Raw genomic sequence first — 23640 nt, forward strand, 5'->3', positions numbered from 1 at the left:
ATGGACCAAAAAAAAATAAAAGAGAGAGAGAGAGAGAGAAAGATAATTTTTTTTTTTTGGTATGGTCATGGGGCCTGAACTCTGGGCGTGGGCACTGTCCCTCAGCTCTTCAGCTCAAGGCTAGCGCTCTACCACTTGAGCCACAGTGCCACTTCCGGCTTTTTTTTCTGCTTATGTGGTGCTGAGGAATCGAACCCAGGGCCTCATGCATGCAAGGCAAGCGCTCTACTACTGAGCCACCTTCCCAGCCCCGAGATAATTTTCTTTCGGGGCTGAATGAGTGGCTCAGGTGGTAGAGTGACAGCCAACAAATAAATGTTTCAGATGCTGTATGAGTCAATCACTTTTCTCTTATTTTATTCCAGACCTCTGACTCTATGACGTCTCTGAATGTAGGAAGTCTAGATTTTTGTTTGTTTTTTAGTGATGGTATTTAAGAATAGAACAGAGAGTCTGGTAATATGGCTTAATGGTAGAGTGCTTGCCTAACATTCATGAAGCCCTGGGTTTGATTCCTTAGTACCACATTCTACCACTTTGAGCCACAGAACCACTTCCGGTTTTCTGATGGCTAATTGAAGAGTCTCAAGTATTTTCCCACCTGGGCTGGCTTTGAACTGTGATCCTCAGACCTCAGCCTCCTGAGTAGCTAGTATTACCTTTGTGAGCCACCAGCACCTGATTCTTGAGTTGTTTTATGAAGGTCTATATACTAGCCTTTTTTGGGAGATTCCCCTCTCCCCTTTGCATGCTGTCTATCGAAACAAAGACCTCTTGCCTACAACCAATGCTCTATTACTCATCAACATCCCCAGTCCAGAGAAACACTTTAGTACTGTATCCTCAATAAGGAATTTCTTTTGGAGTTCCTTTATAAGAGCCTTTTAGAAGCAGCAATGACAGTTCAAGGGCTCAACTACATTTATTTCGATCCATTCTAAAGCAATTCAAGCTCATCCTTGGGGCCCAAGAAACTCTTAGAGTAACTGTTTGCCTTTTTTTTTTTTTTTTTTTTGTCGGTCATGGTGCTTGAACTCTGGGCCTCAGCTCTTCAGCTCAAGGCGAGCGCTCTACCACTTGAGCTACAGCGCCACTTCCGGTTTTCTGGTGGTTTATTGGAGATAAGAGTCTCACGGTCTCTCCTGCCCGGGCTGGCTTTGAACTGCGATCCTCAGATCTCAGCCTCCTGAGTAGCTAGGATTACAGGCGTGAGCCACCAGCGCCCGGCGTAACTGTTTGTCTTAAATAGCTCAATTGACTGTGCTCAAATCCCTCTGAGGGATAATGTCCAGGTCCATGCGCTGGACATTGACAGTCCAGAAGTCTTGTTCCATTGGGGTAGGGGAAGACACAGGAGGTAACAACCACAGTTGGGAATTCCAGGTGCCTTTAAAAATTGTAGAAAAAGTGGCCTTTGGGGACCGAGTCAGGAGTCAGACTCCCTGCTTCCTTTTTCTCTCCTCTATCTAGAAATCATAGGAAATGCCAGTGAGTTTCGGGGGCTTGGGGGTCAGAGGTGGTGGAGTGGCTCATAGGAGCACCGCCCTGGAGAGGGAGTGGACTGGGACAAGATGGGAATACCCAGCAAACGATTCTTTTTTTTTTATAATCTTGGGAGCCTTTTAATTTAGTTTCTGAAATTACCGAGAGCCCGAAAGTTCTGTTTCTAAGTCCAGGGTTAATTTTGTTTAAGAAAGGTCAAAAGCTAAAACGTTGCTTTCCACACCACCCAAACAAGCCCGCGTTTGATTCCACTTGTCCCCACTGGGGTCCCGTAGCCCTGTTTTGGCCCAGCTTTTCCGTCACACCCCTTCTTCCGGGGCTATCGGTTCTTGGCTCCTTCTGATTGGCTCAGACTCTTCCCAAGCTCTTGCTGATTGGAAGCGACGACTGCCAGTTTGACGTCCCTCCTGCCGTAGGCTAGGTTGAGGTAGAGGCGCGGGGGAGAACTGGGGAAACTGGAATTTCCCGCGGAGCGGACGGCGCTTGCTCTCTCCTTACTCGTTTTAATTCCACGCGCTACAAAATATCCGCCATGGAGAAATCTTGGTAATGACCCATTCCCCTGTAAGCATCCCAGAAACACATCTGACCCTTGCCCTTGTCCCTCCCTCTCCTCGTCCTCCGGGGAAGGATTCTGGGTAACCAATTTTTTTCTGGTTAGCCCAGAGAATTCTGGGTAACTCGTCGCTCCCATCACCTTCCCTGTTGCCCCCTCCCCAGTGTGGGGGACTGACCATTCCTATTACCCGCTTCCCCAACCCCAGAGTCCTAACTTGTACGGGAGTCTCGAGGACGGACTTGTTCTCACAGCCAAGTCCCCTCCTCCCATACTAGGAAGCAAGCACCTTTAATCTCTACCTAAATCCAAACTCCTTTCTTCACCCTATCTGCTCTCTTCTCGGGTGGTTCAGAGATGAACCGGGTACGTGAGCAGGAGAAAGGGAAGTCAAAGATTAGGTTAGTTGCTCGGGTGGCAGGGAGCATGGAGGGTCTAGAGGAAGAAGAGTAAGGGACGCCCAGTCTCCCATCTCCTCTAGTCTCCATCCCTTAATCCCCACCCCCCAACCCCCCACCTCTTCCATTCTCTGAGACTGCCCGGCAGTCTCATTCTGCTGCCTGCTTCATTGTCTGTTTTGCCCATGTAACCTATAAGACACTGAATACCAGTGCCTGGGCCAGCTCCTGACTGAGTTCTACCTCTTTCCCTTTGCAGGCAACAATATCCTTTCTGGGCCCACCCGTGATACCCTGCTGAGGCTTGGTCAGACGTCTACATGAACTGTGGCAAGGGAGGGTGTGACACACACTAATCAGCTGCCATCATCATCATGAACTTTGAGAGTCTGGACCCTGGACTGGCAGAATTTGCCCCAGCCATGCATTCTGCCCTTGACCCTGTCTTGGATGCCCACCTAAACCCAAATCTGCTACAGAATGTGGAGCTGGACCCAGAGGGAGTAGCCTTGGAGGCTCTTCCTGTTCAGGAATCAGTGCACATAATGGAAGGTGTCTACTCTGAATTGCACAGCGTTGTGGCTGAAGTGGGTGTGCCTGTGTCTGTCTCCCACTTTGATTTGCACGAAGAGATGCTGTGGGTGGGGAGCCATGGGGTAAGAAATTTACCTCTTTATGAGGACTAAAACAACTTGATAGTCTTTATCTGCTCTCTGCCCATGGCCAGCTCAATTGCTGTTGAATTGATGAGAATTAGCTGAGTCTCTTTAAGTTAAGCCAAGAAGATCCTGCTAAAGGATCCAGGGACGAGTTATATAGGTATTTGTTTTCATAAGGTATTCACTTTTGCCATAGTTTGCCCATGTTTTGTTGTTTCTTTTTGAGACTGGGCTTTGCTATCCAGCCTAGATTGGCTTCAACTTGTGATTCACCTCCTTCAGCTTCCTGAGTGCTGAGATTACAGGCCAGTCCCACTATACTTGACTCCATCCCTTGGTGTGTGTGTGTTTGAGTTGTGGGGCTTGAATTTTGGGCCTTGGTGCTGTCCCTGAGCTCTTTTGCTCAAGGCTAGTGTTCTACCACTTTAAGCCATAGCTCTACTTCCAGTTTTCTGGGGGTAAGAGATAAGAATCCCCAAAAGCTAGGCGCCGGTGGCTCACGCCTATAATCCTAGCTACTCAGGAGGCTGAGATCTGAGGATCACAGTTCAAAGCCAGCCTGGGCAGGAAAGTCTGTGAGACTTTTTTTTTTTTTGGGTCTGGTTGTGGGGCCTGAACTCTGGGCCTGGGCACTGTCCCTCAGCTCTTCAGCTCAAGGCTAGCGCTCTACCACTTGAGCCACAGCGCCACTTCCGGCTTTTTTTTCTTTTTGCTTATGTGGTGCTGAGGAATCGAACCCAGGGCCTCAGGCATGCAAGGCAAGCGCTCTACCACTGAGCCAACTTCCCAGCCCTCTGTGAGACTCTTATCTCCAGTAAACCACTAGAAAACCAGAAGTGGCGCTGTGGCTCAAGCAGTACAGCGCTCACCTTGAGCTGAAGAGCTGAGGGACAGCGCCCAAGCCCCAGAGTTCAAGTCCCACGACTGACCAAAAAAAAAAAAGAGTCCCAGGAACTTTCTTGCCAGGGCTGGCTTAGAACCTTGATCCTCAGATCTCATCCTCCTGAGTAACTAGGATTAAGGGATAAGCCACCAGTACCCAGCCCATTTCATATTTTGAGTAATATATCCATCAGTCTGTAGTCATCCAAATCCATTCTCTAGTGCCCCTCCTTGCTCTTCCATATTTTTATCTGCATATATCTGTGTATCTTACATGGAACCATTTTGACTTCCCTGGCTGATTTTAGTCTGTCAGAGGAGTTACTCATGGTAATTGTGTGCCAGTACTAGGGTTTGAACTCAGGCTTCATGCTCTTGATCATGGGTGGGGCTCTACCACTTGAGCTGTATCTCCAGTTCTAACATTTTGCCAGTTAATTGGAGATAAGAGCCTCTTGGGTTTTTCTGCCAGGTCTTATTTTGAACCTTGATCTTCTTGTGAATAAAAAAAAAAACATTTAAGCTGAGTGTCGGTGGCTCACGCCTGTAATCCTAGCTACTCAGGAGGCTGAGATTTGAGGATTGCAGTTCAAAGCCAGCCCGGGCAGGAAAGTCCATGAGACTTTTAGCTACAATAAACCACTAGAAAACCGGAAGTGGCGCTGTGGCTCAAGCAGTAGAGCGCTCCCTTTGAGCTGAAGAGCGCAGGGACAGCACCCAAGCCCAGAGTTCAAGCCCCACGACCAACAAAACAAGTTTAAATGAGAGAGGGAGAAAGAGAAATAGAGAGGACTGTGGAATGTAAGAAAGACAGCTGGTCAGTGCAGGATCAGACCATTCCCTGGCCTTCTGAAGAAACTCATTTCTAATCAGCTGAAGCATTACCTATTTCAGCACGGTCATTGTAAGGATTAAATAGGGTAGAGTTTACAAAAGCACTTTGTAATGTATTAAATAAAAATACTTGCTGTGCATTAAGCAAAAGTACTTTGTGGTACATTAATACACGGCAGTATACACTGGGTGCTGATGCTTCATACCTGTAATCCTGGCTATTCAGGAGGCTGAGATGTGAGAATCACAATTCAAAGCCATCCCAGGCAGAAAAAGAATATGAGACCTTTTTTTTTTTTGTCGGTCATGGGGCTTGAATTGGGCCTGGGCACTGTCCCTGAGCTCTTTAGCTCAAGGTGAGTGCTCTACCACTTAAGCCACAGCACCGCTTCCAGTTTTCTGGTGGTTAATTGTAGATAGGCATCTCATGGATTTTCCTGTCTGGGCTGGCTTTGAACTATGATCCTCAGATCTCAGCCTCCTGAGTATCTAGGATTACAGGCGTGAGCCACCAACTCCCAGCTTGTGAGACTCTTATCTCCAATTAAATCACAGAAAAAACTGGAAGTAGTACTGTGTCTCAAGTGGTAGAGCACTAGCCTTCAACAAAAGAAGCTCAGGGACAGTGCCCAGGTTCTGACTTCAAGCTCCAGGACAGGGTTTTTTTTTTTTTTTTTTTTTTTAATGATTGAACTCAGGACATGGAGTTTGCTAAACAAGCACTCCAAGACCAGCAAAAAAAAAAAAAAAAAGCTGGGAATGTGGCTTACTGGTAGAGTGCTTGCCTAGCATGCATGAAGCTCTGACTTTGATTCCTCAGTACCACATAAACAGAAGAAAAGCCAGAAGTAGCACTGTGGCTCAAGTGGTAGAATGCTTACCTGAGCAAAAAGAAGCTCAAGGACAGTGCCAGGCCCTGACTTCAAGCTCCAGGACAGGTTTAAAAAAAAAAAAAAGATTGAACTCAGGGCATGGAGTTTGCTAAACAAGCACTCTACCATATGAGCCGAGCCGCACCCAAGTCCATTATAATCCACCAAGGTGACCATTATCTTTATCGCTAAGAGTGACTTGCCCCGTGGCCCCCGTGCTGTACATGGCTGTGCTTTATGCCTCTCTTGTTAGCCAGGAAGGAAGGTAAGAAGGGAGAAAAGCTGAGCACTGTTGAGTCTCTAATCTGTATCTGGGAAGGCCCTACCCTTCCATTCATGGTTATCTGTTTTCTTTGTCCCCTGAAGGGCCATGCCACGTCATTTTTTGGGCCTGCCCTGGAGCGCTACTCATCCTTTCAGGTCAATGGCAGTGATGACATTCGGCAGATCCAGAGCCTAGAGAATGGTATCCTTTTTCTCACCAAGAACAACCTCAAGTATATGGCCCGGGGAGGTCTTATTATATTTGATTACTTGTAAGTGGCTTTTCAGTTCTGGACAGGCAAGCGGGAAATTCATAGTGTAAGAAGAGTAAAAGATAGGGAGCTGGTGAAACCCTGGTTTGTCGGTCTACCCTGTCTCACACAGGCTGGATGAAAGTGAGGATATGCACAGTCTGCTGCTGACTGACAGCAGTACTTTACTTGTTGGAGGGCTTCAGAACCATGTATTGGAGATTGATCTGAACACTGTTCAGGAGACTCAAAAGGTACAAGCCTGGCTTGAACACTAGAATGACCCATGCAGAGCCTAAGGGGTGGAATGGGGACTGTGGTTGGCCTGAGATGTGAGTATGACCACTCTATTCCTTTGGTCTGTGGGAAAGATCATGCCTCTCACTGATTTATTTTGCTTCCCTCTCTAGTATGCAGTTGAGATACCCGGAGTCACCATCATGAGACAGACAAATCGGTTCTTCTTTTGTGGCCATACATCTGGCAAGGTGACCAAGTTCCATTTTTCCTCCCCTTTATAGGCTGTTTTCTAGATATCTGATGAAGTCTGCTTTCCCTGGTTGGACTGAGATGAGAGGACTAGATATACTTTTCTCTCTCTCTTTCTTTCTTTCTTCCTTCCTTCCTTCCATGATGATGATGATGATGATGATAATGATGATTACTTGCCGGTCCTAGGGCTTGAACTCAGGACCTGGGCACTGTCTCTGAGATTCTTTTGCTCAAGCTTCTTTTGCTCTACCACTTGAGCCACAGCACCATTTCCAGCTTTTTCTGTTTATGTGGTGCTGAAGAATTGAACCCAGGGCTTCATACATGCTAGGCAAGCACTTTACCACTAAGCCACATTCCTAGCCCTAGATCTACTTCTTGGTCATTATGCTATACTATGAGATTTTCTTGAATCGTGGTGCGTGCCTTCCTTCCTTCCTTCCTTCCCTCCCTCCTTCCTTCCTTTCTTTCTTTTTGTTGTTGGTGGTGGGGTCTGAACTCTGGGCCTGGGTGCTGTCCCTCAGCTCTTCAGCTCAAGGCTAGCACTCTACCACTTGAGCCACAGCGCCACTTCCAGCTTTTTCTGCTTATGTGGTGCTGAGGAATTGAACCCAAGGCCTCATGCATGCGAGGCAAGCACTCTACCACTGAGCCACCTTCCCAGCACCATCCTGGTGTTTTCTTTCTTTTTTTTTTATTTGTCATGGGGCTTGAACTCTGGGCTTGGGTGCTGCCCCTGCGCTCTTCAGCTCAAGGTGAGCGCTCTGCCGCTTGAGCCATATTGCCATTTCCAGTTTTCTGCTGGTTTTATTGGAGATAAGAGTCTCACAGATTTTCCTGCCTGGGCTGGCTTTGAACCATGATGCTCAGGCCTCAGCCTCCTGAATAGCTAGGCATGAGCCACCGGCACCTGGCTTCCTGGTGTTTTCTACAAGTAGGTGCCTTAGAGGCAAAAGTATAATGAGTTCTTTTAGTGGTCAGTCCAGATCTTGGCTTCTCTTCTTGTCTTTTTTCTTCCAACTGTATATTCTAACACCTTAGTGTTTTTGGTTGTTTTTTTGTTTTGTTTTTTTTTGGTTGTTTGCTTTTCTTTTTGCCAGTCGTGGGTCTTGAGCTCTGAGCCTGGGCTCTGTCCCGGAGCCTCTCTGTGCTCAAGGATAGTGCTCTATTACTTGAGCCACAGTGCTACTTCTGGCTTTTTCTGTTTATGTACTGAGGAATAGAACCCAGGGCTTCATGCATGCTAGACACTAAGCCACTTTTTTAACCCCTAGAACTTTAGTTTTGTTTTTGTTTGTTTGTTTTGTTTTTTGGTAGGGATTTCTCAAGATTAGATAGGTATCAGGATCTCTTCTTGCTTACTGTGTTGGCAGGTAACAAGAGTTATCTCTTCTTTAGATTTCCCTGAGAGATCTCCGTAGTTTTAAGGTGGAGCATGAATTTGATGCCTTCTCTGGGAGTCTGTCAGATTTTGATGTACATGGCAACCTGCTAGCTGCCTGTGGCTTTTCCAGCCGCCTCACTGGCCTGGCCTGTGACCGTTTCCTCAAAGTGTATGATTTGCGCATGATGCGTGCCATCACACCACTTCAAGTACATGTGGATCCTGCCTTCTTGCGGTTCATTCCTACATACACTTCTCGTCTTGCTATCATCTCCCAGTCAGGTATGAAAGATTAAATAGGGGAGGTCCGTAAGCAAAGGGAAACAAGGCACCAAAAAGGATGTTCCCTATGGGGCTGGGAAGGTGGCTCAGAGGTAGAGCACTTGCCTTGCATACATGAGGCCCTCCCTGGGTTCGATTCCTCAGCACCGCATAAACAAAAAGAAAAAAGCCAGAAGTGGCGCCGTGGCTCAAGTGGTAGAGCGCTAGCCTTGAGCTGAAGAGCTGAGGGAGAGCGCCCAAGCCCAGAGTTCAGGCACCACGACCGGACCCCTCCCCCCCCCCCCAAAAAAAAAGATTGTTCCCTTGTTGGCCGGGGAAGGTGGCTCAGTGCTAGAGTGCTTACCTTGCATGCATAAGGTCCTGGATTCAATTCCTCAGCACCACATAAGCAGAAAAAGCCAGAAGTGGCGTTGTGGCTCAAGTGGTAGAGCCCTAGCCTTGAGCTGAAGAGCTGAGGGACAGCACCCAGGCCCAGAGTTCAGGCCCCATGACCAACAAAATTAAAAGGGGGACGGGCTGGGAAGGTGGCTCAGTGGTAGAGCGCTTGCCTCACATGCATGAGGCCCTAGGTTCAATTCCTTAGCACCACATAATCAGAAAAAGCTGGAAGTGGTGCTTGGCTCAAGTGGTAGAGCGCTCTCCTTGCGCTCAAGAGCTTAAGGACAGTGCCCAGGCCCAAAGTGAACTCTGAAGACCCCACCACTGACCAAAAAAAAAAAAAAAAGAATGCTCCCTTGTTATTGGGGAAGGAAGTAACCCTTCATACAGGTCCCAAGGTATCACTTAGCCTGGTTAGAAAGGAGAGCTTTTATCTTTTCTGTGTTTGAGGAACACCAACAAAAGATGAAAATAGAATAGGCAAGCCTGGCACCAGTGGCTCACACCTGTAATCCTAGCTACTCAGGAGGATGAGATTTCAGAATTGTGGTTCAAAGCTAACCCAAGCAGAAAGTCCATAAGACTCTTATCTCCAATAAACTACTCAGAAAATGAGTGCAAAGAGGCTCAGCGACAGTGCCTACCCCCTGAGTTCAAGCCCAAGACTGGCCAAAAAAAAAATTAAATTAAAATGGAATAGGCAAACTTGAGGACTGCTCTTTTCTGGACAGGAAAGCATCCTGTGGTTTATGGAAAGTATCAGATGGAATCTACGTGTAGGCATGGATTTGGAGTCCATCTTGCCTCAGTGTTAGAAGAGGATAGAAAATACATAAAAAGTTGTCTCCCTTCACTCTCCAGAGTTTAGTGGGTTTCTTCTTTGCTCTCTCCTAGGGCAATGCCAGTTTTGTGAACCCACAGGTCTGGCTAACCCAGCAGACATCTTCCATGTGAATCCTGTAGGACCTCTGCTGATGACATTTGATGTGTCAGCCAGCAAGCAGGCCCTGGCCTTTGGGGATTCTGAGGGCTGTGTGCACCTCTGGACTGATTCCCCTGAGCCTTCCTTCAACCCCTACTCCCGTGAGACTGAGTTTGCATTGCCCTGCCTCGTGGACTCACTGCCTCCTCTGGACTGGAGCCAGGACCTGCTGCCTCTTTCCCTCATTCCTGTTCCACTCACCAGTGACACACTTCTCTCTGATTGGCCTGCTGCCAACTCCATTCCAGCTCCCAGGTTGTATATCACTTCTGGGTCAAAAAAAGGGAGGAGGAAGCCGGGCACCGGTGGCGCATGCCTGTAATTCTAGCTACTTAGGAGGCTGAGATCTGAGGATCTCAGTTCAAAGCCAGCCCGGGCAGGAAAGTCTGTGAGACTTTTATCTCCAATAAACTTCTAGAAAACTGGAATGGCGCTGTGACTCAAGCGGTAGAGCACTTGCCTTGAGCTAAAGAGCGCAGGGACAGCGCCCAAGCCCAGAGTTCAAGCCCCAGGACCAACCAAAAAAAAAAAAAGGGAGGAGGAAAGGGCCTGCTAGTCCTGTTATTATCCTGCCACTATCCGGATTTTTGTGTATCTTTACTATTTTCTTTTCTTCTGGACCCTTGGGGATGGGGGGATGCATGGATTCTGGTATCTTCAAGCCCTAAAGCTATACTGGATTGTAGGCGAGCGCCACCTGTGGATGCAGAGATTCTACGCACCATGAAGAAAGTAGGCTTCATTGGCTATGCTCCTAATCCCCGCACCAGGCTGCGCAATCAGGTATGTTTACAGCACAGAGGGCTGGCCCCATCTTAGCCCCTTACCTCTATCCTCCTTTACTAGTCTTTGGTTTTGAGATAGTAGGGTTTCTGGGAGCCTGCTGAATTGAGAACTATGTTGTTAGGAAGGGTTCAAAGACATAGAAGATAAGGTTCTTGCCCTTAAGAAATTAATTTGGCATTTGGGGGCTGGGAAGGTGGCTCAGTGGTAGAGCGCTTGCCTTGCATGCCTGAGGCCCTGGGTTCGATTCCTCAGCACCACATAAGCAAAAAGAAAAAAGCCCGAAGTGGCGCTGTGGCTCAAGTGGTAGAGCACTATCCTTGAGCTGAAGAGCTGAGGGACAGTGCCCAGACCCAGTTCAGGCCCCACAACCGGATCCAAAAAATAAAAATAAAAGAAATTTAACATTTGGTTGAAGGTAAGATATTAGCCACACCTGAAATTATGTATGCTCTGTCATTAAATGTCAAAGGCATGGTGTAATCAATTCTTGTGCTAGAGCTGTTCAGAGGGGAAGTGTTAATCTAGGCTAGAGTTTTGGGAATGGCAAGATGAAATAGCCATTGGATGTTGAATTGGAAAGGTGGGGTTAGAGTAAGTTTATGGTTATGGAAGAGTATATTCAAGATGAGGAGTGTTAATAAAGGTCACAAGGGCAGGGCGCTGGTGGCTTACACCTGTAATCCTAGCTACTCAGGAAAGTCCGTGAGAGTCTTATCTTCAATTAAACACCGGAAAACTGGAAGTGGTGCTGTGGCTTAAGTGGAAGAGCTCTAGCCTTGAGCTAAAGAGCTGAGGGACAGTGCCCAAGCCCAGAGTTCAAGCCCCCCAACAAACAACAACAAAAAAAGGCATGTTGCAGGGGACTAAGAGTATACCTGCTGGTCTAAAGCAGCAGTTTTTTTTTTTGAGAAGCAGTGAGAGGTTAAGGTTAGAGACGGCCTTGGACACCTGTGGTTAGTGGGAGGAGTTGTGTCTTGTCACATTCTGGGAGAGTCAGTTTGGCAGCTTGGAGACCAATGTGGGAGCACTGTTGTCCAGCAGTGGTGGAATATAAAGATGGCAGTTGAGACAAAAACCGAAAACTGAATGTGGTGACACAAACCTGTAATTCATGTCGAAGAAAAGCTGAGGCAGGAAGATTGCAAATTTGAGGCCTGCCTGGGCTACATAATGAGCTGGGAGCTAGTCTGGGCCTTATAGCAGAATCCTGTGAAAATAAAGAAGGAAGGAAGGGTGAGGGAGAAGAAAGAGAAATACATGAATACATGGAACACCAGAAATAGAAGGTTCAAGACTTGGTAGCTATTTTAATGTTGGGATAAAAGTAAGGGAAAGTCATGCACTGGTGGTTCATGCCTATAATCCTGTCTACTCATAGGGCTGAGATGTATGTAGAGGAGGATCAAGATTCAAAAGTAACCTGGGGGGCTGGGAAGGTGGCTCAGTGGTAGAGCACTTGCCTTGCATGCCTGAGGCCCTGGGTTCGATTCCTCAGCACCACATAAACAAAAAGAAAAAAGCCGGAAGTGGTTCTATGGCTCAAGTGGTAGAGCGCTAGCCTTGAGCTGAAGAGCTGAGGGACAGCGCCCAGGCCCAGAGTTCAGGCCCCACGACTGGACCCAAAAAAAAAAAAAAAAAAAAGCAACCTGGACAGAAAAGTCTATCACCAATTAACCAGCAAAATGCTAGGCTAAAGGCCTGGCTTAAGTGGTAGAGCATAAGTGTCAAAAGCTAAGTGAGAGTATGAGGCCCAGAGAGTTCAAGACCCAATACTGACACAAAAAAAGAAGAAAAAAAGTCAGGAGGAAGCCAAAGATGATTAAGATGTTCCTCAGTTACCTCTTTTTTTTCTTCAACCCTAGATTCCTTACCGACTAAAGGAGTCTGACAGCGAATTTGACAGCTTTAGTCAAGTCACTGAATCACCAATAGGGCGGGAAGAGGAGCCACATCTCCATATGGTTTCTAAGAAATACCGCAAGGTGCTGGGGGGCACCAAGCAGGGGTGATGTAGGGAAACATGCCCTGGGAGGGTGTCATCATAGAAGGGCTTGAAGGATTTAGTCAAGAAGCCTTCACCCGCCACTCTGGACCCAGGAGGGAGGTTCTTGGAGAGGCCGTGGTGACTGGGAAGATTTGAGGAACTCTGAAGATAGCATTGTCTTGGGGCTGGGAAGGTGGCTTAGTGGTAGATTGCTTGCCTATTAAGCATGAAGCCCTGGGTTCAATTCCTCCATACCAAATAAACAAAAACAGCCAGAAGTAGTGCTGTGGCTTAAGTGGTAGAGAGCTAGCCTTGAGCAAAAGCAGCTCAGGGACAGTGCTCAGGCCATGAGTTCAAGCCCCAGGACTGGCACAAAAAAAATAAATAAATAAAGATATCCTTGTCTTGCTCAGACTGTTTCTACCTCAGGTAACCATCAAATATTCCAAGCTAGGGCTGGAGGACTTTGACTTCAAACACTACAATAAGACCCTTTTTGCTGGATTAGAGCCCCACATCCCCAATGCCTACTGTAATTGCATGATCCAGGTAAGCACCGGGTATTCCTAGGACTTGAATATCCCTACTACCTTTCTTCTTTGTTGTCCTCAGCCCCTACTCTGCTCTTTTAGGCTCCTTAACCAAACCTGGTGTACCTTGGCTTCCTCTACCATGCTTCTTACCTCTAAGCTTCCTCTGTGAGCTCTACTGCTTCAGTGGAGTTCTGCTTTGTATCCTCCCATCTCTTCTCCATTCCCTATTTCCTATACCAGTTCTGCTTTTCCCTCTAGGTGCTCTATTTTCTGGAGCCTGTTCGCTGTCTCATCCAGAACCACCTTTGCCAGAAGGAGTTCTGTTTGGCGTGTGAGCTAGGCTTCCTTTTCCATATGTTGGACCTCTCTCGTGGTGACCCTTGCCAGGTCAGTGCCTGGAGATGGGGGACTCTTGAAATGAAAGAGGAAGGAAGATGGCCAGCAATCACTGCAATGCAAATAGCCACAAAAGAGAAAATAACCTCTTTTCCAGGGGAGTAATTTTCTTCGAGCATTCCGCACCATTCCTGAGGCCTCAGCCCTTGGTCTAATCCTGGCTGATTCAGATGAGGCATCAGGCAAGGGCAATCTGGCCAGGCTCATTCAGAGGTGGAACCGCTTTATTCTTACTCAGCTGCATCAGGACATGCAGGAGCTGGAAGTACCCCAGGCTTATCGAGGTGCTGGAGGCAGGTATGGAATTAGACAGGGATCATAAAGCCACCGTGCAGGACAGGCTCTCCTGGGACTTAATGGATCTTCTAACTTTCTTGGTGTGTATATATTGCCTTCGTCACTCTTAGCAGCTTTTGTTCATCGGGGGACTCTATCATTGGGCAGCTGTTCAGTTGTGAGGTGGAGAACTGCAGCCTCTGCCGCTGCGGCAGTGAGACCGTGCGAGCCTCATCCACCCTACTCTTCACACTCTCCTACCCTGAGGGTAGCAACTGTGGTATACCCTGCAGCTGGGTTGGGAAGGCTCCTCCAGATGTCCTGTCACATCCCAGAGGAGTATTTGAGGGGGCGCGGGGATAAAGGGGACTAACTGTGGGTAGAAAGGAAAACCTGGAGTGAAGTATCCAATTTGCCCTCAGATAAAACTGGGAAGAACTTTGACTTTGCTCAGGTACTAAAGCGAAGCATGTGCCTGGAGCAGAATACACAGGCCTGGTGTGATAACTGTGAGAAATACCAGCCCACGGTGAGTGGTTGTTGCATTGGACTAGTGTCTTGCCATGTTAAGAGTTTTAGTCATCTGGGGGTGCATGCATTAACACTGTTATCTAGGGATCTATGGAGAGCAGGAAGGAATCCCAAGTTTGAGGCTTCAGATCCAGGATTTACTGATGCTGTCCAGGTTTTTTTCCCCTGTAGACTCCCTTGTTTGTTTTGTTCATTCAGATTCAGACCCGCAACATCCGCCATCTGCCAGATATTCTTGTCATTAATTGTGAGGTGAACAGCTCAAAAGAGGCAGATTTCTGGAGGATACAGGCTGAGGTAAGGACCAGTGCTTGAACTCAGGGCCTCATGTTCTCTTGCTCAGCTTTTCTACTTGTGGCTGGCATCCTACCATTTGAGCCATGCCTCCAGTCTGGCTGTTTGCTGGTTGTTGGAGTCTTGGACTTTTCTACCTGAGCTGGCATTGAACCTTAATCTTCCAGTCCTCAGCCCTGCAAATAGGGGTTTATATGAGTGAACTACCAGCACACAGCTTAGAAGCCATGTTTTTTTGTTTATTTGGTTTTGGTTTTGGTGCCTGTGCTGCAAGTTTGAACTCAGGGCCTTGAGCTTATTAGGCAAGCATTCTACCTTTTGAGCCATGCCCCCAGAAGCAGGGTTTTTGAGGAGTACTTTTTCTTTTCCTCCCTCTTCTTCTATATATGATTATGTTCTTTTGGAAACAGACTTTTTTCCTTTTGTATTCAGGTTGCCTTCAAGATGGCCATAAAGAAGCATGGTGGGGAAATCAAAAACAAGGAATTTGCTTTGGCAGATCGGTAAGTATGGTCCTGGAAATTGGGAAAGGACTGAACCTACCCAGTGGTGCCTCTGTTCACTGGCTAGATGGCTTCAGAACACACTTCCAATCCTTTTGTCCCCATAGGAAAGAACTAGGGAGTCCAGAGGGGTTGCTGTTGTGTCCTTCCATTGAGGAATTGAAGAACGTCTGGCTTCCTTTTTCCATTCGCATGAAGATGACCAAGAACAAAGGACTGGATGTGTGCAATTGGACTGATGGGGATGAGGTGCAGGTTATTGAAACACTGGGAAGAAGAGAGGGAATAAAGGAGAGAAGTTAGGGTAGAAGGTGAAGTGGGACAGGGGGAAGGTGGAACTTAGTAGAGGAAGAAGGAAGGGGACAAGGCCTAGTATTTTATCAGTTATGGGATTTTTTTCTAGTGTTGGGAGTCATAGATGGGTTAAGATGGAGATAACCTGCCCCGGCTCCCTATCCTTGTATCCCCTACTCCCTGCCCTCGATCCCCATCCCCTATGCTTCCCCATCCTTAAACTTAGCTTAGCAGCCTGGGTACCCCCCTCACAGTGGGGCCCAGCCAGGGCAGAGGAGGAGCATGGTGTCTATGTGTATGACCTGATGGCTACTGTGGTACACATCCTGGACTCACGCACAGGGGGCAGCCTGGTGGCTCACATCAAAGTTGGAGAGACCTACCACCAGCGCAAGGAGGTAAGTGAGGTGCTCCAGGGCACGGGTCCTGTGGATGGCCACGGTGGAGTCCTAAGTCTATCTTAGAGTCCCTAGCAGAGTGGTCCAGCATCAGTCTTTCTTCTTTGGTATCAGTCTTTCTCTGTATCTGTACAGGGCGTTACTCACCAGCAGTGGTATCTCTTCAATGACTTCCTTATTGAACCTATTGATAAGGTGAGTTATAACATGTTCCATCCCCTTTTCATCTTCCCTTTTGCCAGCATCATCATCCTCACAGAGGATGCTTAGCATCCCTGTCAAATGCCACGATTATTCAACAGGGAGAGAATGATCTTGGGAATATAAAGATTCAGCAGAATTAAAAGTAATACTTGAGCTGGGCACCAGTGGTTCACACCTGTAATCCTAGCTACTCAGGAGGCTGAGATCTGAGGATCACAGCTCAAAGCCAGCCTGGTCAGGAAAGTCCATGAGACTCTTATCTCCAATTAACCACAAGAAAACCAGAAATGGTGCTGTGGCTCAAGTGGTAGAACCTTCACCTTGAGCTGAAGAGCTGAGGGACAGCGCCCAGGCCCGAACTTCAAGCCCCACAACTGACAAAAAAAAAAAAAAAAAATGATAATGCTGGGGCTGGGAATGTGGACTAGTCTAGCAGGTGGACTTGTCTAGCATGCATGAAGTCCTGGGTTTAATTCCTCAGTACCACATAAACAGAAAAAGCCAGAAGTGGCCCTGTAGCCCAAGTGGTAGAGTGCTAGCCTTGGGTAAAAAGAAGCTCAGGGACAGTGCCCAGGCCCTGAGTTCAAGCCCCAGAACTGGCACACACTCCCAAAAATACATAATCAAAATGGTGGGCTGGCAAGGTGGCTCAGTGATAGAGTGCTTGCCTCACATGTATGAGGCCCTGGGTTCGTTTTCCTCAGCACCCCATAAACAGAGAAAGCCGGAAGTGGCACTGTGGCTCAAGTGGTAGCGTGCTTGCCTTACGCTGAAGAGCTGAGGGACAGCACCCATGCCTGGAGTTCAGGCCCCACGACTGACCAAAGAAAAAGGTTTTTCTTGGGCTGGGAATGTGGCTTAGTAGAGTGCTTGCCTAGCATACATGAAACCCTGGGTTCCATTCCTCAGTACCACATAAAAAGAAAAAGCCACCGGGCATTGGTGGCTTTACAACTGTAATCCTAGCTGCTCAGGAGGCAGAGATTTGAAGATCCAGGTTTAAACCAGCCCAAGCAGTAAAGTCTGTGAGACTTTTTTTTTGGTTTTTGGGTTTGTTTGTTTTTTTGGGTCCAGTCGTGGGGCCTGAACTCTGGGCATGGGCACTGTCCCTCAGCTCTTCAGCTCAAGGCTAGTGCTCTACCACTTGAGCCACAGCGCCACTTCCGGCTTTTTTCTTTTTTGCTTATGTGGTGCTGAGGAATCGAACCCAGGGCCTCAGGCATGCAAGGCAAGCACTCTACCACTGAGCCACCTTCCCAGCCTGTGAGACTTTTTTTTTTTCATGGACTTTCCTGCCCAGGCTGGCTTTGAACTTCGATCCTTAGATCTCAGCCTCCTGAGTAGCTAGGATTACAGGTGTGAGCCACCAGCACCCAGCAAGTCTGTGAGACTCATATCCAATTAACCACCAGAACACTGGAAGTGGCACTGTGGCTAAATGGTAGAGTGCTTGCCTTGAGCTGAAGAGCTGAGGGACAGTGCCCAGGCCCAGAATTCAAGCCCCACAACCAACCAAAAACAAAAACAAAAGAAACAACCCTGAAGTGGTTCTGTGGCTCTAGTGGTTAAGTACTAACCTTGAGTAAATGAAGCTCAGGGACAGTGCTTAGGCCCTGAGTTCAGGCCCCAGGACTGGCAAAAATAAAAAATAAATGTCTTCCCCCCCCCCCCCCCACCTCCCGTTTTTTTTTTTTGGTTGGTCGTGGGGCCTGATCTCTGGACCTGGGCGCTGTCCCTCAGCTCTTCAGCTGAAGGCTAGAGCGCTACCACTTGAGCCAGAGTGCCACTTCTGGCTTTTTCTGCTCATGTGAGGAATCGAACCCAGGGTCTCATGCATTTGAGGCAAGCACTCTACCACTGAGCCATCTTCCCTGCCCTCTCCCCCCATTTTTTCCTTTTTTCTTGCAATGTTGGGGATTGAACTCAAGGCTTTATTCATGCTGGCTTTGTTCATCATTGGTTTATACCTTCAACCCTGTTTTTTGTTTGTTTGTTTCCTTCTCTAGCATGAAGCTGTGCAGTTTGACATGAATTGGAAAGTACCAGCTATCCTTTATTATGTCAAAAGAAATCTCAATTCTAGATACAACCTCAACAGTAAGTGTAGCAGTTAAATTAGACAGTGTGGATAGTTTAAAGTGGACTTCAGGAAGACATCTGGGAAATAATGTTCAAGAATGCTTACTCGTGGGGCTGGGAAGGTAGCTCAGCGGTAGAGTGCATGCCTTGCAAGCATGAGGCCCTGGGTTCGATTTCTCAGCAGCACATAAACAGAAAAAGCCGGAAGTGGCGCTGTGGCTCAAGTGGTAGAGCACTAGCCTTGAGCTGAAGAGCTGAGGTACAGCGCCCAGACCCAGAGTTCAGGCCCCATGACCAGCAAAAAAAAAAATACAAAAAGAATGCTTACTCGTGTTAATATTGCCAGGGATACTATATATACCCTGCTTATCAGACCTTACATTTCGAAGCTGGAAACCCTAAGGATGGAATAGGGAAGTAGAGGAGGTTTGGTCAATATAACTTAGATTTTTTTTTTTTTTTTAGTCTAATTGGTCTTTTTTTTTTTTTTTTTGTGGTCTAAGAATTGAACTTAGGACCTGGGTGCTGCTGTCCCTGAGCTTTTTTCTTTTCTTTTTTTTTTCCTCAAGGCTAGCACTCTACAATTTGTGCCACAACTCTGCTTCTGGGTATTTGGTGATTAATTGGAGATGAGTCTCACAAATTTTCTTGCCTGGGCTGGATTCAAACCATGATCCTCCAATCTCAGCTTCCTAAGTACTGAGTAGCTAAGATTACAGGTGTGAACCACTAGTACCCAGTAGGTTTTTTTTTTTTTTTTTTTTGTGCATGTGTGTCCCAGTCCTGGAGCTTGAACTCAGGGTCTCTTGCTCTGTCTTGGCTTTTTTTGCTCTAGGCTGTTGTTCTGCCACTTGAATCATACCTCTACTTCTGGCTTCTACTGGTCAACTGGAGATAAGAGTCTTAGATTTATTTGTCCAGGCAGGCTTCACACTTGGAATTTCAGATCTCAAGCCTACTAGTTAGTTAGGATTACTGGTATAAACCAACAGTGCCTTTTTTTTTTTTTTTTTTGGCAAGTCCTGGGACTTGAACTCACTGTCACTGAGCTTTTTGCTCACCTGAGCCACAGTGCCATTTCCAGCTTTTTCTGTTTATGTGGTACTAAGGAATTGAACCCAGGGCTTTATGCATGCTAGGTAAACACTCTACCACTAAGCTACATTCCCAGCCCAACAGTGCCCATTTTTCTCCCCAAGAGATGCTTTCTCTTGTAGATGAGCTCCTTATGTAAGTTCCCCATTTGGTTCCTTAAAAACCATATGTTTTCTGTAACTTTATTTTTCTTTTCTTTTGTTTTTTTTTTTCGGTCGTGGGGCCTGAACTCTGGGCCTGGGCACTGTCCCTCAGCTCTTCAGCTCAAGGCTAGCACCTCTACCACTTGAGCCACAGCACCACTTCTGGCTTTTTCTGCTTATGTGGTGTTGAGGAATGGAACCCAGGGCCTCATGCATGCAAGGCAAGTGCTCTACCACTGAGCCACCTACCTTCCCAGCCCCTGTAACTTTATTTTTCTAAGTTTTTTTTTTCCTTTTTTTTTTTTTGGGTCCGGTTGTGGGGCTTGAACTCTGGGCCTGGGCGCTGTCCCTCAGCTCTTCAGCTCAAGGCTAGCGCTCTACCACTATGAGCCACAGTGCCACTTCCGGCTTTTTTCTTTTTGCTTATGTGGTGCTGAGGAATTGAACCCAGGGCCTCATGCATGCAAGGCAAGCGCTCTACCACTGAGCCACCTTCCCAGCCCCTTTTTTTCCTTTTTTTTATTGTTATCATAAAGATAAGGTACACCGTGGTCACAGTTACATAAGTCAGGTAAAGAGTATACTTCTTTTTGGACATTGTTACCTCTTCCCTCTTTTTCTGAGTTTTCTTTTTTTTTTTTTAATCCCCCCCCCCCCCCCAGCTCCTTTATTTTATTTATTTATTTATTTTAGTCGGTTGTGGCTTGAACTCTGGGCCTGCGCACTGTCCCTCAGCTCTTCAGTTCAAAGTTAGCTCTCTACCACTTGAGTCACAGCGCCACTTCCGGCTTTTTCTGCTTTGTCTACCTGGGTAGGTAGTTTATCAAGCAGACAGAATCTTTTTGTTTTTTGCTGGTCATGGGACTTGAACTCTGGGCCTGGACACTGTCCCTGAATTACTTTTGCTTAAGGCTAGTACTCTACCACTGAGCTACAGCTCCAGTTCTGGATTTTTCTGTGATTTAATTGGAGATAAGAGTCTTACAGACTTCCTTTTTTTTTTTTTTTTTTTAATTTTTTTTTTTTCGGTCCGGTCATGGGCCTGAACTCTGGGCCTGGGCGCTGTCCCTCAGCTCTTCAGCTCAAGGCGAGCACTCTACCACTTGAGCCACAATGCTACTTCTGGCTTTTTTTCTGCTTATGTGGTGCTGAGGAATCGAACCCAGGGCCTCAGGCATGCAAGGCAAGCCCTCTACCACTGAGCCACCTTCCCAGCCCCTCTTATAGACTTTCTTGCCTGGGCTGGCTTTGAACTACAATCCTCAGATCTCAGCCTCCCGAGTAGCTAGGATTATAGACATGAGCCAACTTTACCACCATTAGGTGCCCAGTTAGACAGAATCTTTTTACTCATGTATTTTGATTATTGAGGGTTCACATATAGATTCAGATCTCTGATCAGCCATCCTAGGTTTCTCTCTCCTAGTCACTTTGCTGTTCCCAGCCCTCTGTCCTCTGCATTCTTTCTTCTAGTCAAGAACCCTATTGAGGCTAGTGTGCTTATGGCTGAAGCCTCACTGGCACGGAAGCAGCGGAAAACGCACACTACCTTTATTCCACTGATGCTGAATGAGATGCCACAGGTTGGAGATCTGGTGGGCCTTGATGCTGAGTTTGTCACTCTTAATGAGGTAACAGACTGAAAGAATGAAACATTAGAACAGAATGATAAGGCTACTAGGAATTGTAAACATTTCTCTGATGTCCTTATTAATTCTTGTCAGGAAGAAGCAGAACTACGTAGCGATGGTACCAAATCTACCATTAAACCAAGCCAGATGTCAGTAGCTAGGATCACCTGTGTTCGGGGCCAAGGACCCAACGAGGGTATCCCCTTCATTGATGATTACATCTCCACCCAGGAGCAGGTATTAAGATGTGGAGGTGCTATGGGACAAGACTCGGTACATAGGATGCTCCTGGGAATCCAGGGAATATGGTGGGAGATTGCACCGAACATCCTGCATGATTTGTCCTTTACTCCTAGGTGGTGGACTACTTGACTCAGTACTCTGGGATAAAGCCAGGAGACCTTGATGCCAAAATTTCCTCCAAGCACCTCACAACTCTCAAGTCTACCTATTTAAAGCTTCGTTTTCTCATTGACATTGGAGTCAAATTTGTGGGTCATGGCCTACAGAAGGACTTCCGAGTCATCAACCTTATGGTTTGAACTTCTCATCACTTTTGAGAGTGGACCCCTCAGGGAACATACTGTATTTTTGGAGAATGGGAAATTATAGATCCCTTACTTTATCTACTCTTTTATTCCTCCAGGTGCCCAAGGACCAAGTCCTTGACACTGTCTACCTATTCCACATGCCACGAAAACGAATGATTTCCCTGCGGTTCCTTGCTTGGTACTTTCTGGGTGAGTTGCTCCACTTTGTAGGCTCCTGTGGTGCTGTGTTCTGCTGAGGCAGGGGCATCTCCAGTTCGAGACTAGCCTGGGCTACATAGACCCTGATTGTTATTAGAGAACAAAGGGTGACTAAGGAGGATCCTGAGTTAGTGGGACTTATTAATGGTTTTAATTAGCTTTACTATCCCTTTGCCTTAGGGAAGGTGTTGAACTTAAGGGCAGACATGTTTATTATTTTCTGATAAGCAGGCTCAGAGTGGGAAACATGTTCCTACCACCTTTTGTTAGGTAGGAACTATTCCACTTCCACTTTTACTAGATCTGAAGATTCAAGGGGAGACCCATGACAGTATTGAAGATGCCCGCACAGCCCTTCAACTCTACCGAAAGTATCTGGAGCTAAGCAAGAATGGCACTGAACCTGAATCTTTCCACAAAGTGCTCAAGAGTCTTTATGAGAAGGGCCGAAAGATGGACTGGAAAGTACCTGAACCTGAGAGCCAGACAAGTCCCAAGAGTAAGGCTTGGGATGGGACAGGGAAAACGGATCTGGGTAGGTTTTAACTGAATATATAGATTGTATGCACTACAATAATGTTGATTCTAACAGTACTACCCCAACTTATGTTTGTAAAACAAAATTTAACAATTACAAATCGCTTAATCCTCTTAACAATGAATATTATGGAAACTCTCTATTCATCCTAAACCTCTTCTTGCCTGATTCTGAAATGTTTAGGGGCCAGGTGCAAGTGGCTTCCACCTGTAATCTTAGCTAATCAGAAGGCTGAGATCTGAGGATCATGGTTCGAAGTTAGCCAGAGCAGGAAAGCCCTTGGGATTCTGATCTCCAATTAACTACCAAAAAAGCCAGAAGTGGAGTTGTGTCTAGCTTTGAGCAAAGGAAGTTCAAGGACATGCCCAGGCCCTGAGTTCAAGCCTAGGACCAGCACAAAAAATAATATTTGGGAATAATGTTTGGGAAACGGCCATGCTATGCCCTTGTTTCTCTTGCATTTTTTCTTTCATAAGATGTATTTCAAATACTTTTTTTCTGTTCTCTGGCGTCATGCTCTTGATTTTTGTCTTTCACAGATGCAGCTGTCTTCTCCTCAGTTCTGGCACTCTGACATGCGCTTTCCATTCAGTGTTCTGTGGCCCCAAACTTGGCTTCACCCTGTCTACTTACAGAATTGGACCTACAATCATCAGGGTCTAGAGATGGTGCTATTACTAGAACTGGAATGCAGCAAAATTGTTGCAAGGATTCTAGAAGTCAGATTCCTTCTTATCCTCTTATCCTTATCTTGGATAGTGTGCCAGAATCAAAGCCTAGCATAAATATCCTGGGTTCTTAATATTTAGGAGTTCCTAGAACCCAAAACTCTTTGAGTTCCTAGCTGGCTAGAAACTGAATTCCTGGCAGTGACAGAATATAACAGGTGTTCCAGACTGAGCTCAAGGCTTCCACTGCTTGAGGAATGATACCTGAAGGACCAGCATGGAGAATCTTGGTGGCCCAAGCAAACTGTGTTGCCAACATCATTGCCAAAGGAGACTTTGCATCCTGGAAGAACCTTGCATTCATTCATTTTGAGTGCTGAGAAGCAAACATCTGTCTTCCATCATCTTGAATTTTGTGTTATTTTTTAAATTTTGTTTAAAACCGCATGTTTTATAAAATAAAAATATTTTTGTCTATCTCATTAGAGAACTACTGGTGTGACATCTCACTTTAGTCCTCTTCTGTTTTTGCTTTACATAACAATGAAAACACTAGAAGTGGGGTTCAGATCCTTATTTAGAAATGAAGGTAAAGCAAAGTTTTGGAGTCCAAAAATACAGATGGCATATAATTGTTTTTGTCCTGGACAAGGTTAGGTCTTTGCTGTAGTTGCCTAGAAGCCTACGGTCACAGGTTGTTTGAAGACTGTACAGTATGGTTTCCTAGTTAATTGTATAAACTAAGAAACAACCAAGTGCCAATTTCAGACCCACAGCTATCATCTAAACCTGTTTGGTCCT

The 23640-nt window shown here is 46.6% G+C and overlaps 1 protein-coding gene across 6 annotated transcripts; it reads left to right on the forward strand.

Moving 5' to 3' along the window:
• Positions 1–1918: 1918 nt before the first annotated feature.
• On the forward strand, positions 1919–23321 carry Pan2 (poly(A) specific ribonuclease subunit PAN2). Of its 6 annotated transcripts, none has more exons than XM_042698706.1 (26): positions 1919–2049; positions 2717–3113; positions 6071–6240; positions 6353–6473; positions 6630–6707; positions 8110–8377; positions 9650–9992; positions 10424–10520; positions 12386–12505; positions 12937–13056; positions 13299–13427; positions 13534–13733; positions 13844–13992; positions 14135–14241; positions 14442–14540; positions 14970–15040; positions 15148–15295; positions 15589–15732; positions 15868–15927; positions 17943–18033; positions 20727–20884; positions 20978–21121; positions 21241–21420; positions 21531–21624; positions 21935–22132; positions 22711–23321. In XM_042698706.1, exons 2-26 carry the CDS (start codon positions 2832–2834, stop codon positions 22743–22745), a joined length of 3606 nt encoding a protein of 1201 aa, XP_042554640.1. In that variant the 5' UTR covers positions 1919–2049; positions 2717–2831; the 3' UTR covers positions 22746–23321. The 6 variants fall into 6 exon arrangements, with proteins under 6 accessions (XP_042554640.1, XP_042554642.1, XP_042554643.1 ...); XM_042698708.1 differs by having other exon boundaries at positions 15148–15289; XM_042698709.1 differs by having other exon boundaries at positions 13844–13980.
• The last annotated feature ends 319 nt before the right edge of the window (positions 23322–23640 follow it).

This window comes from Dipodomys spectabilis, unplaced genomic scaffold (genome assembly GCF_019054845.1).
Source record: "Dipodomys spectabilis isolate Male_0828 unplaced genomic scaffold, ASM1905484v1 ptg000234l, whole genome shotgun sequence".
Taxonomy (NCBI): Eukaryota; Metazoa; Chordata; class Mammalia; order Rodentia; family Heteromyidae; genus Dipodomys; species Dipodomys spectabilis.

What these genes read in the sequence shown, in the direction of transcription:
- Pan2 (XM_042698706.1), top strand. Translation starts at nt 2,832, where the DNA reads ATGAACTTTGAGAGTCTGGACCCTGGACTGGCAGAATTTGCCCCAGCC. An exon ending in CCCTGAGGGTAGCAACTGTG is followed by an intron (nt 13,993 to 14,134) that starts GTATACCCTGCA and finishes ATTTGCCCTCAG; the next exon opens with ATAAAACTGGGAAGAACTTT. An exon ending in TTATTGAACCTATTGATAAG is followed by an intron (nt 15,928 to 17,942) that starts GTGAGTTATAAC and finishes TTCCTTCTCTAG; the next exon opens with CATGAAGCTGTGCAGTTTGA.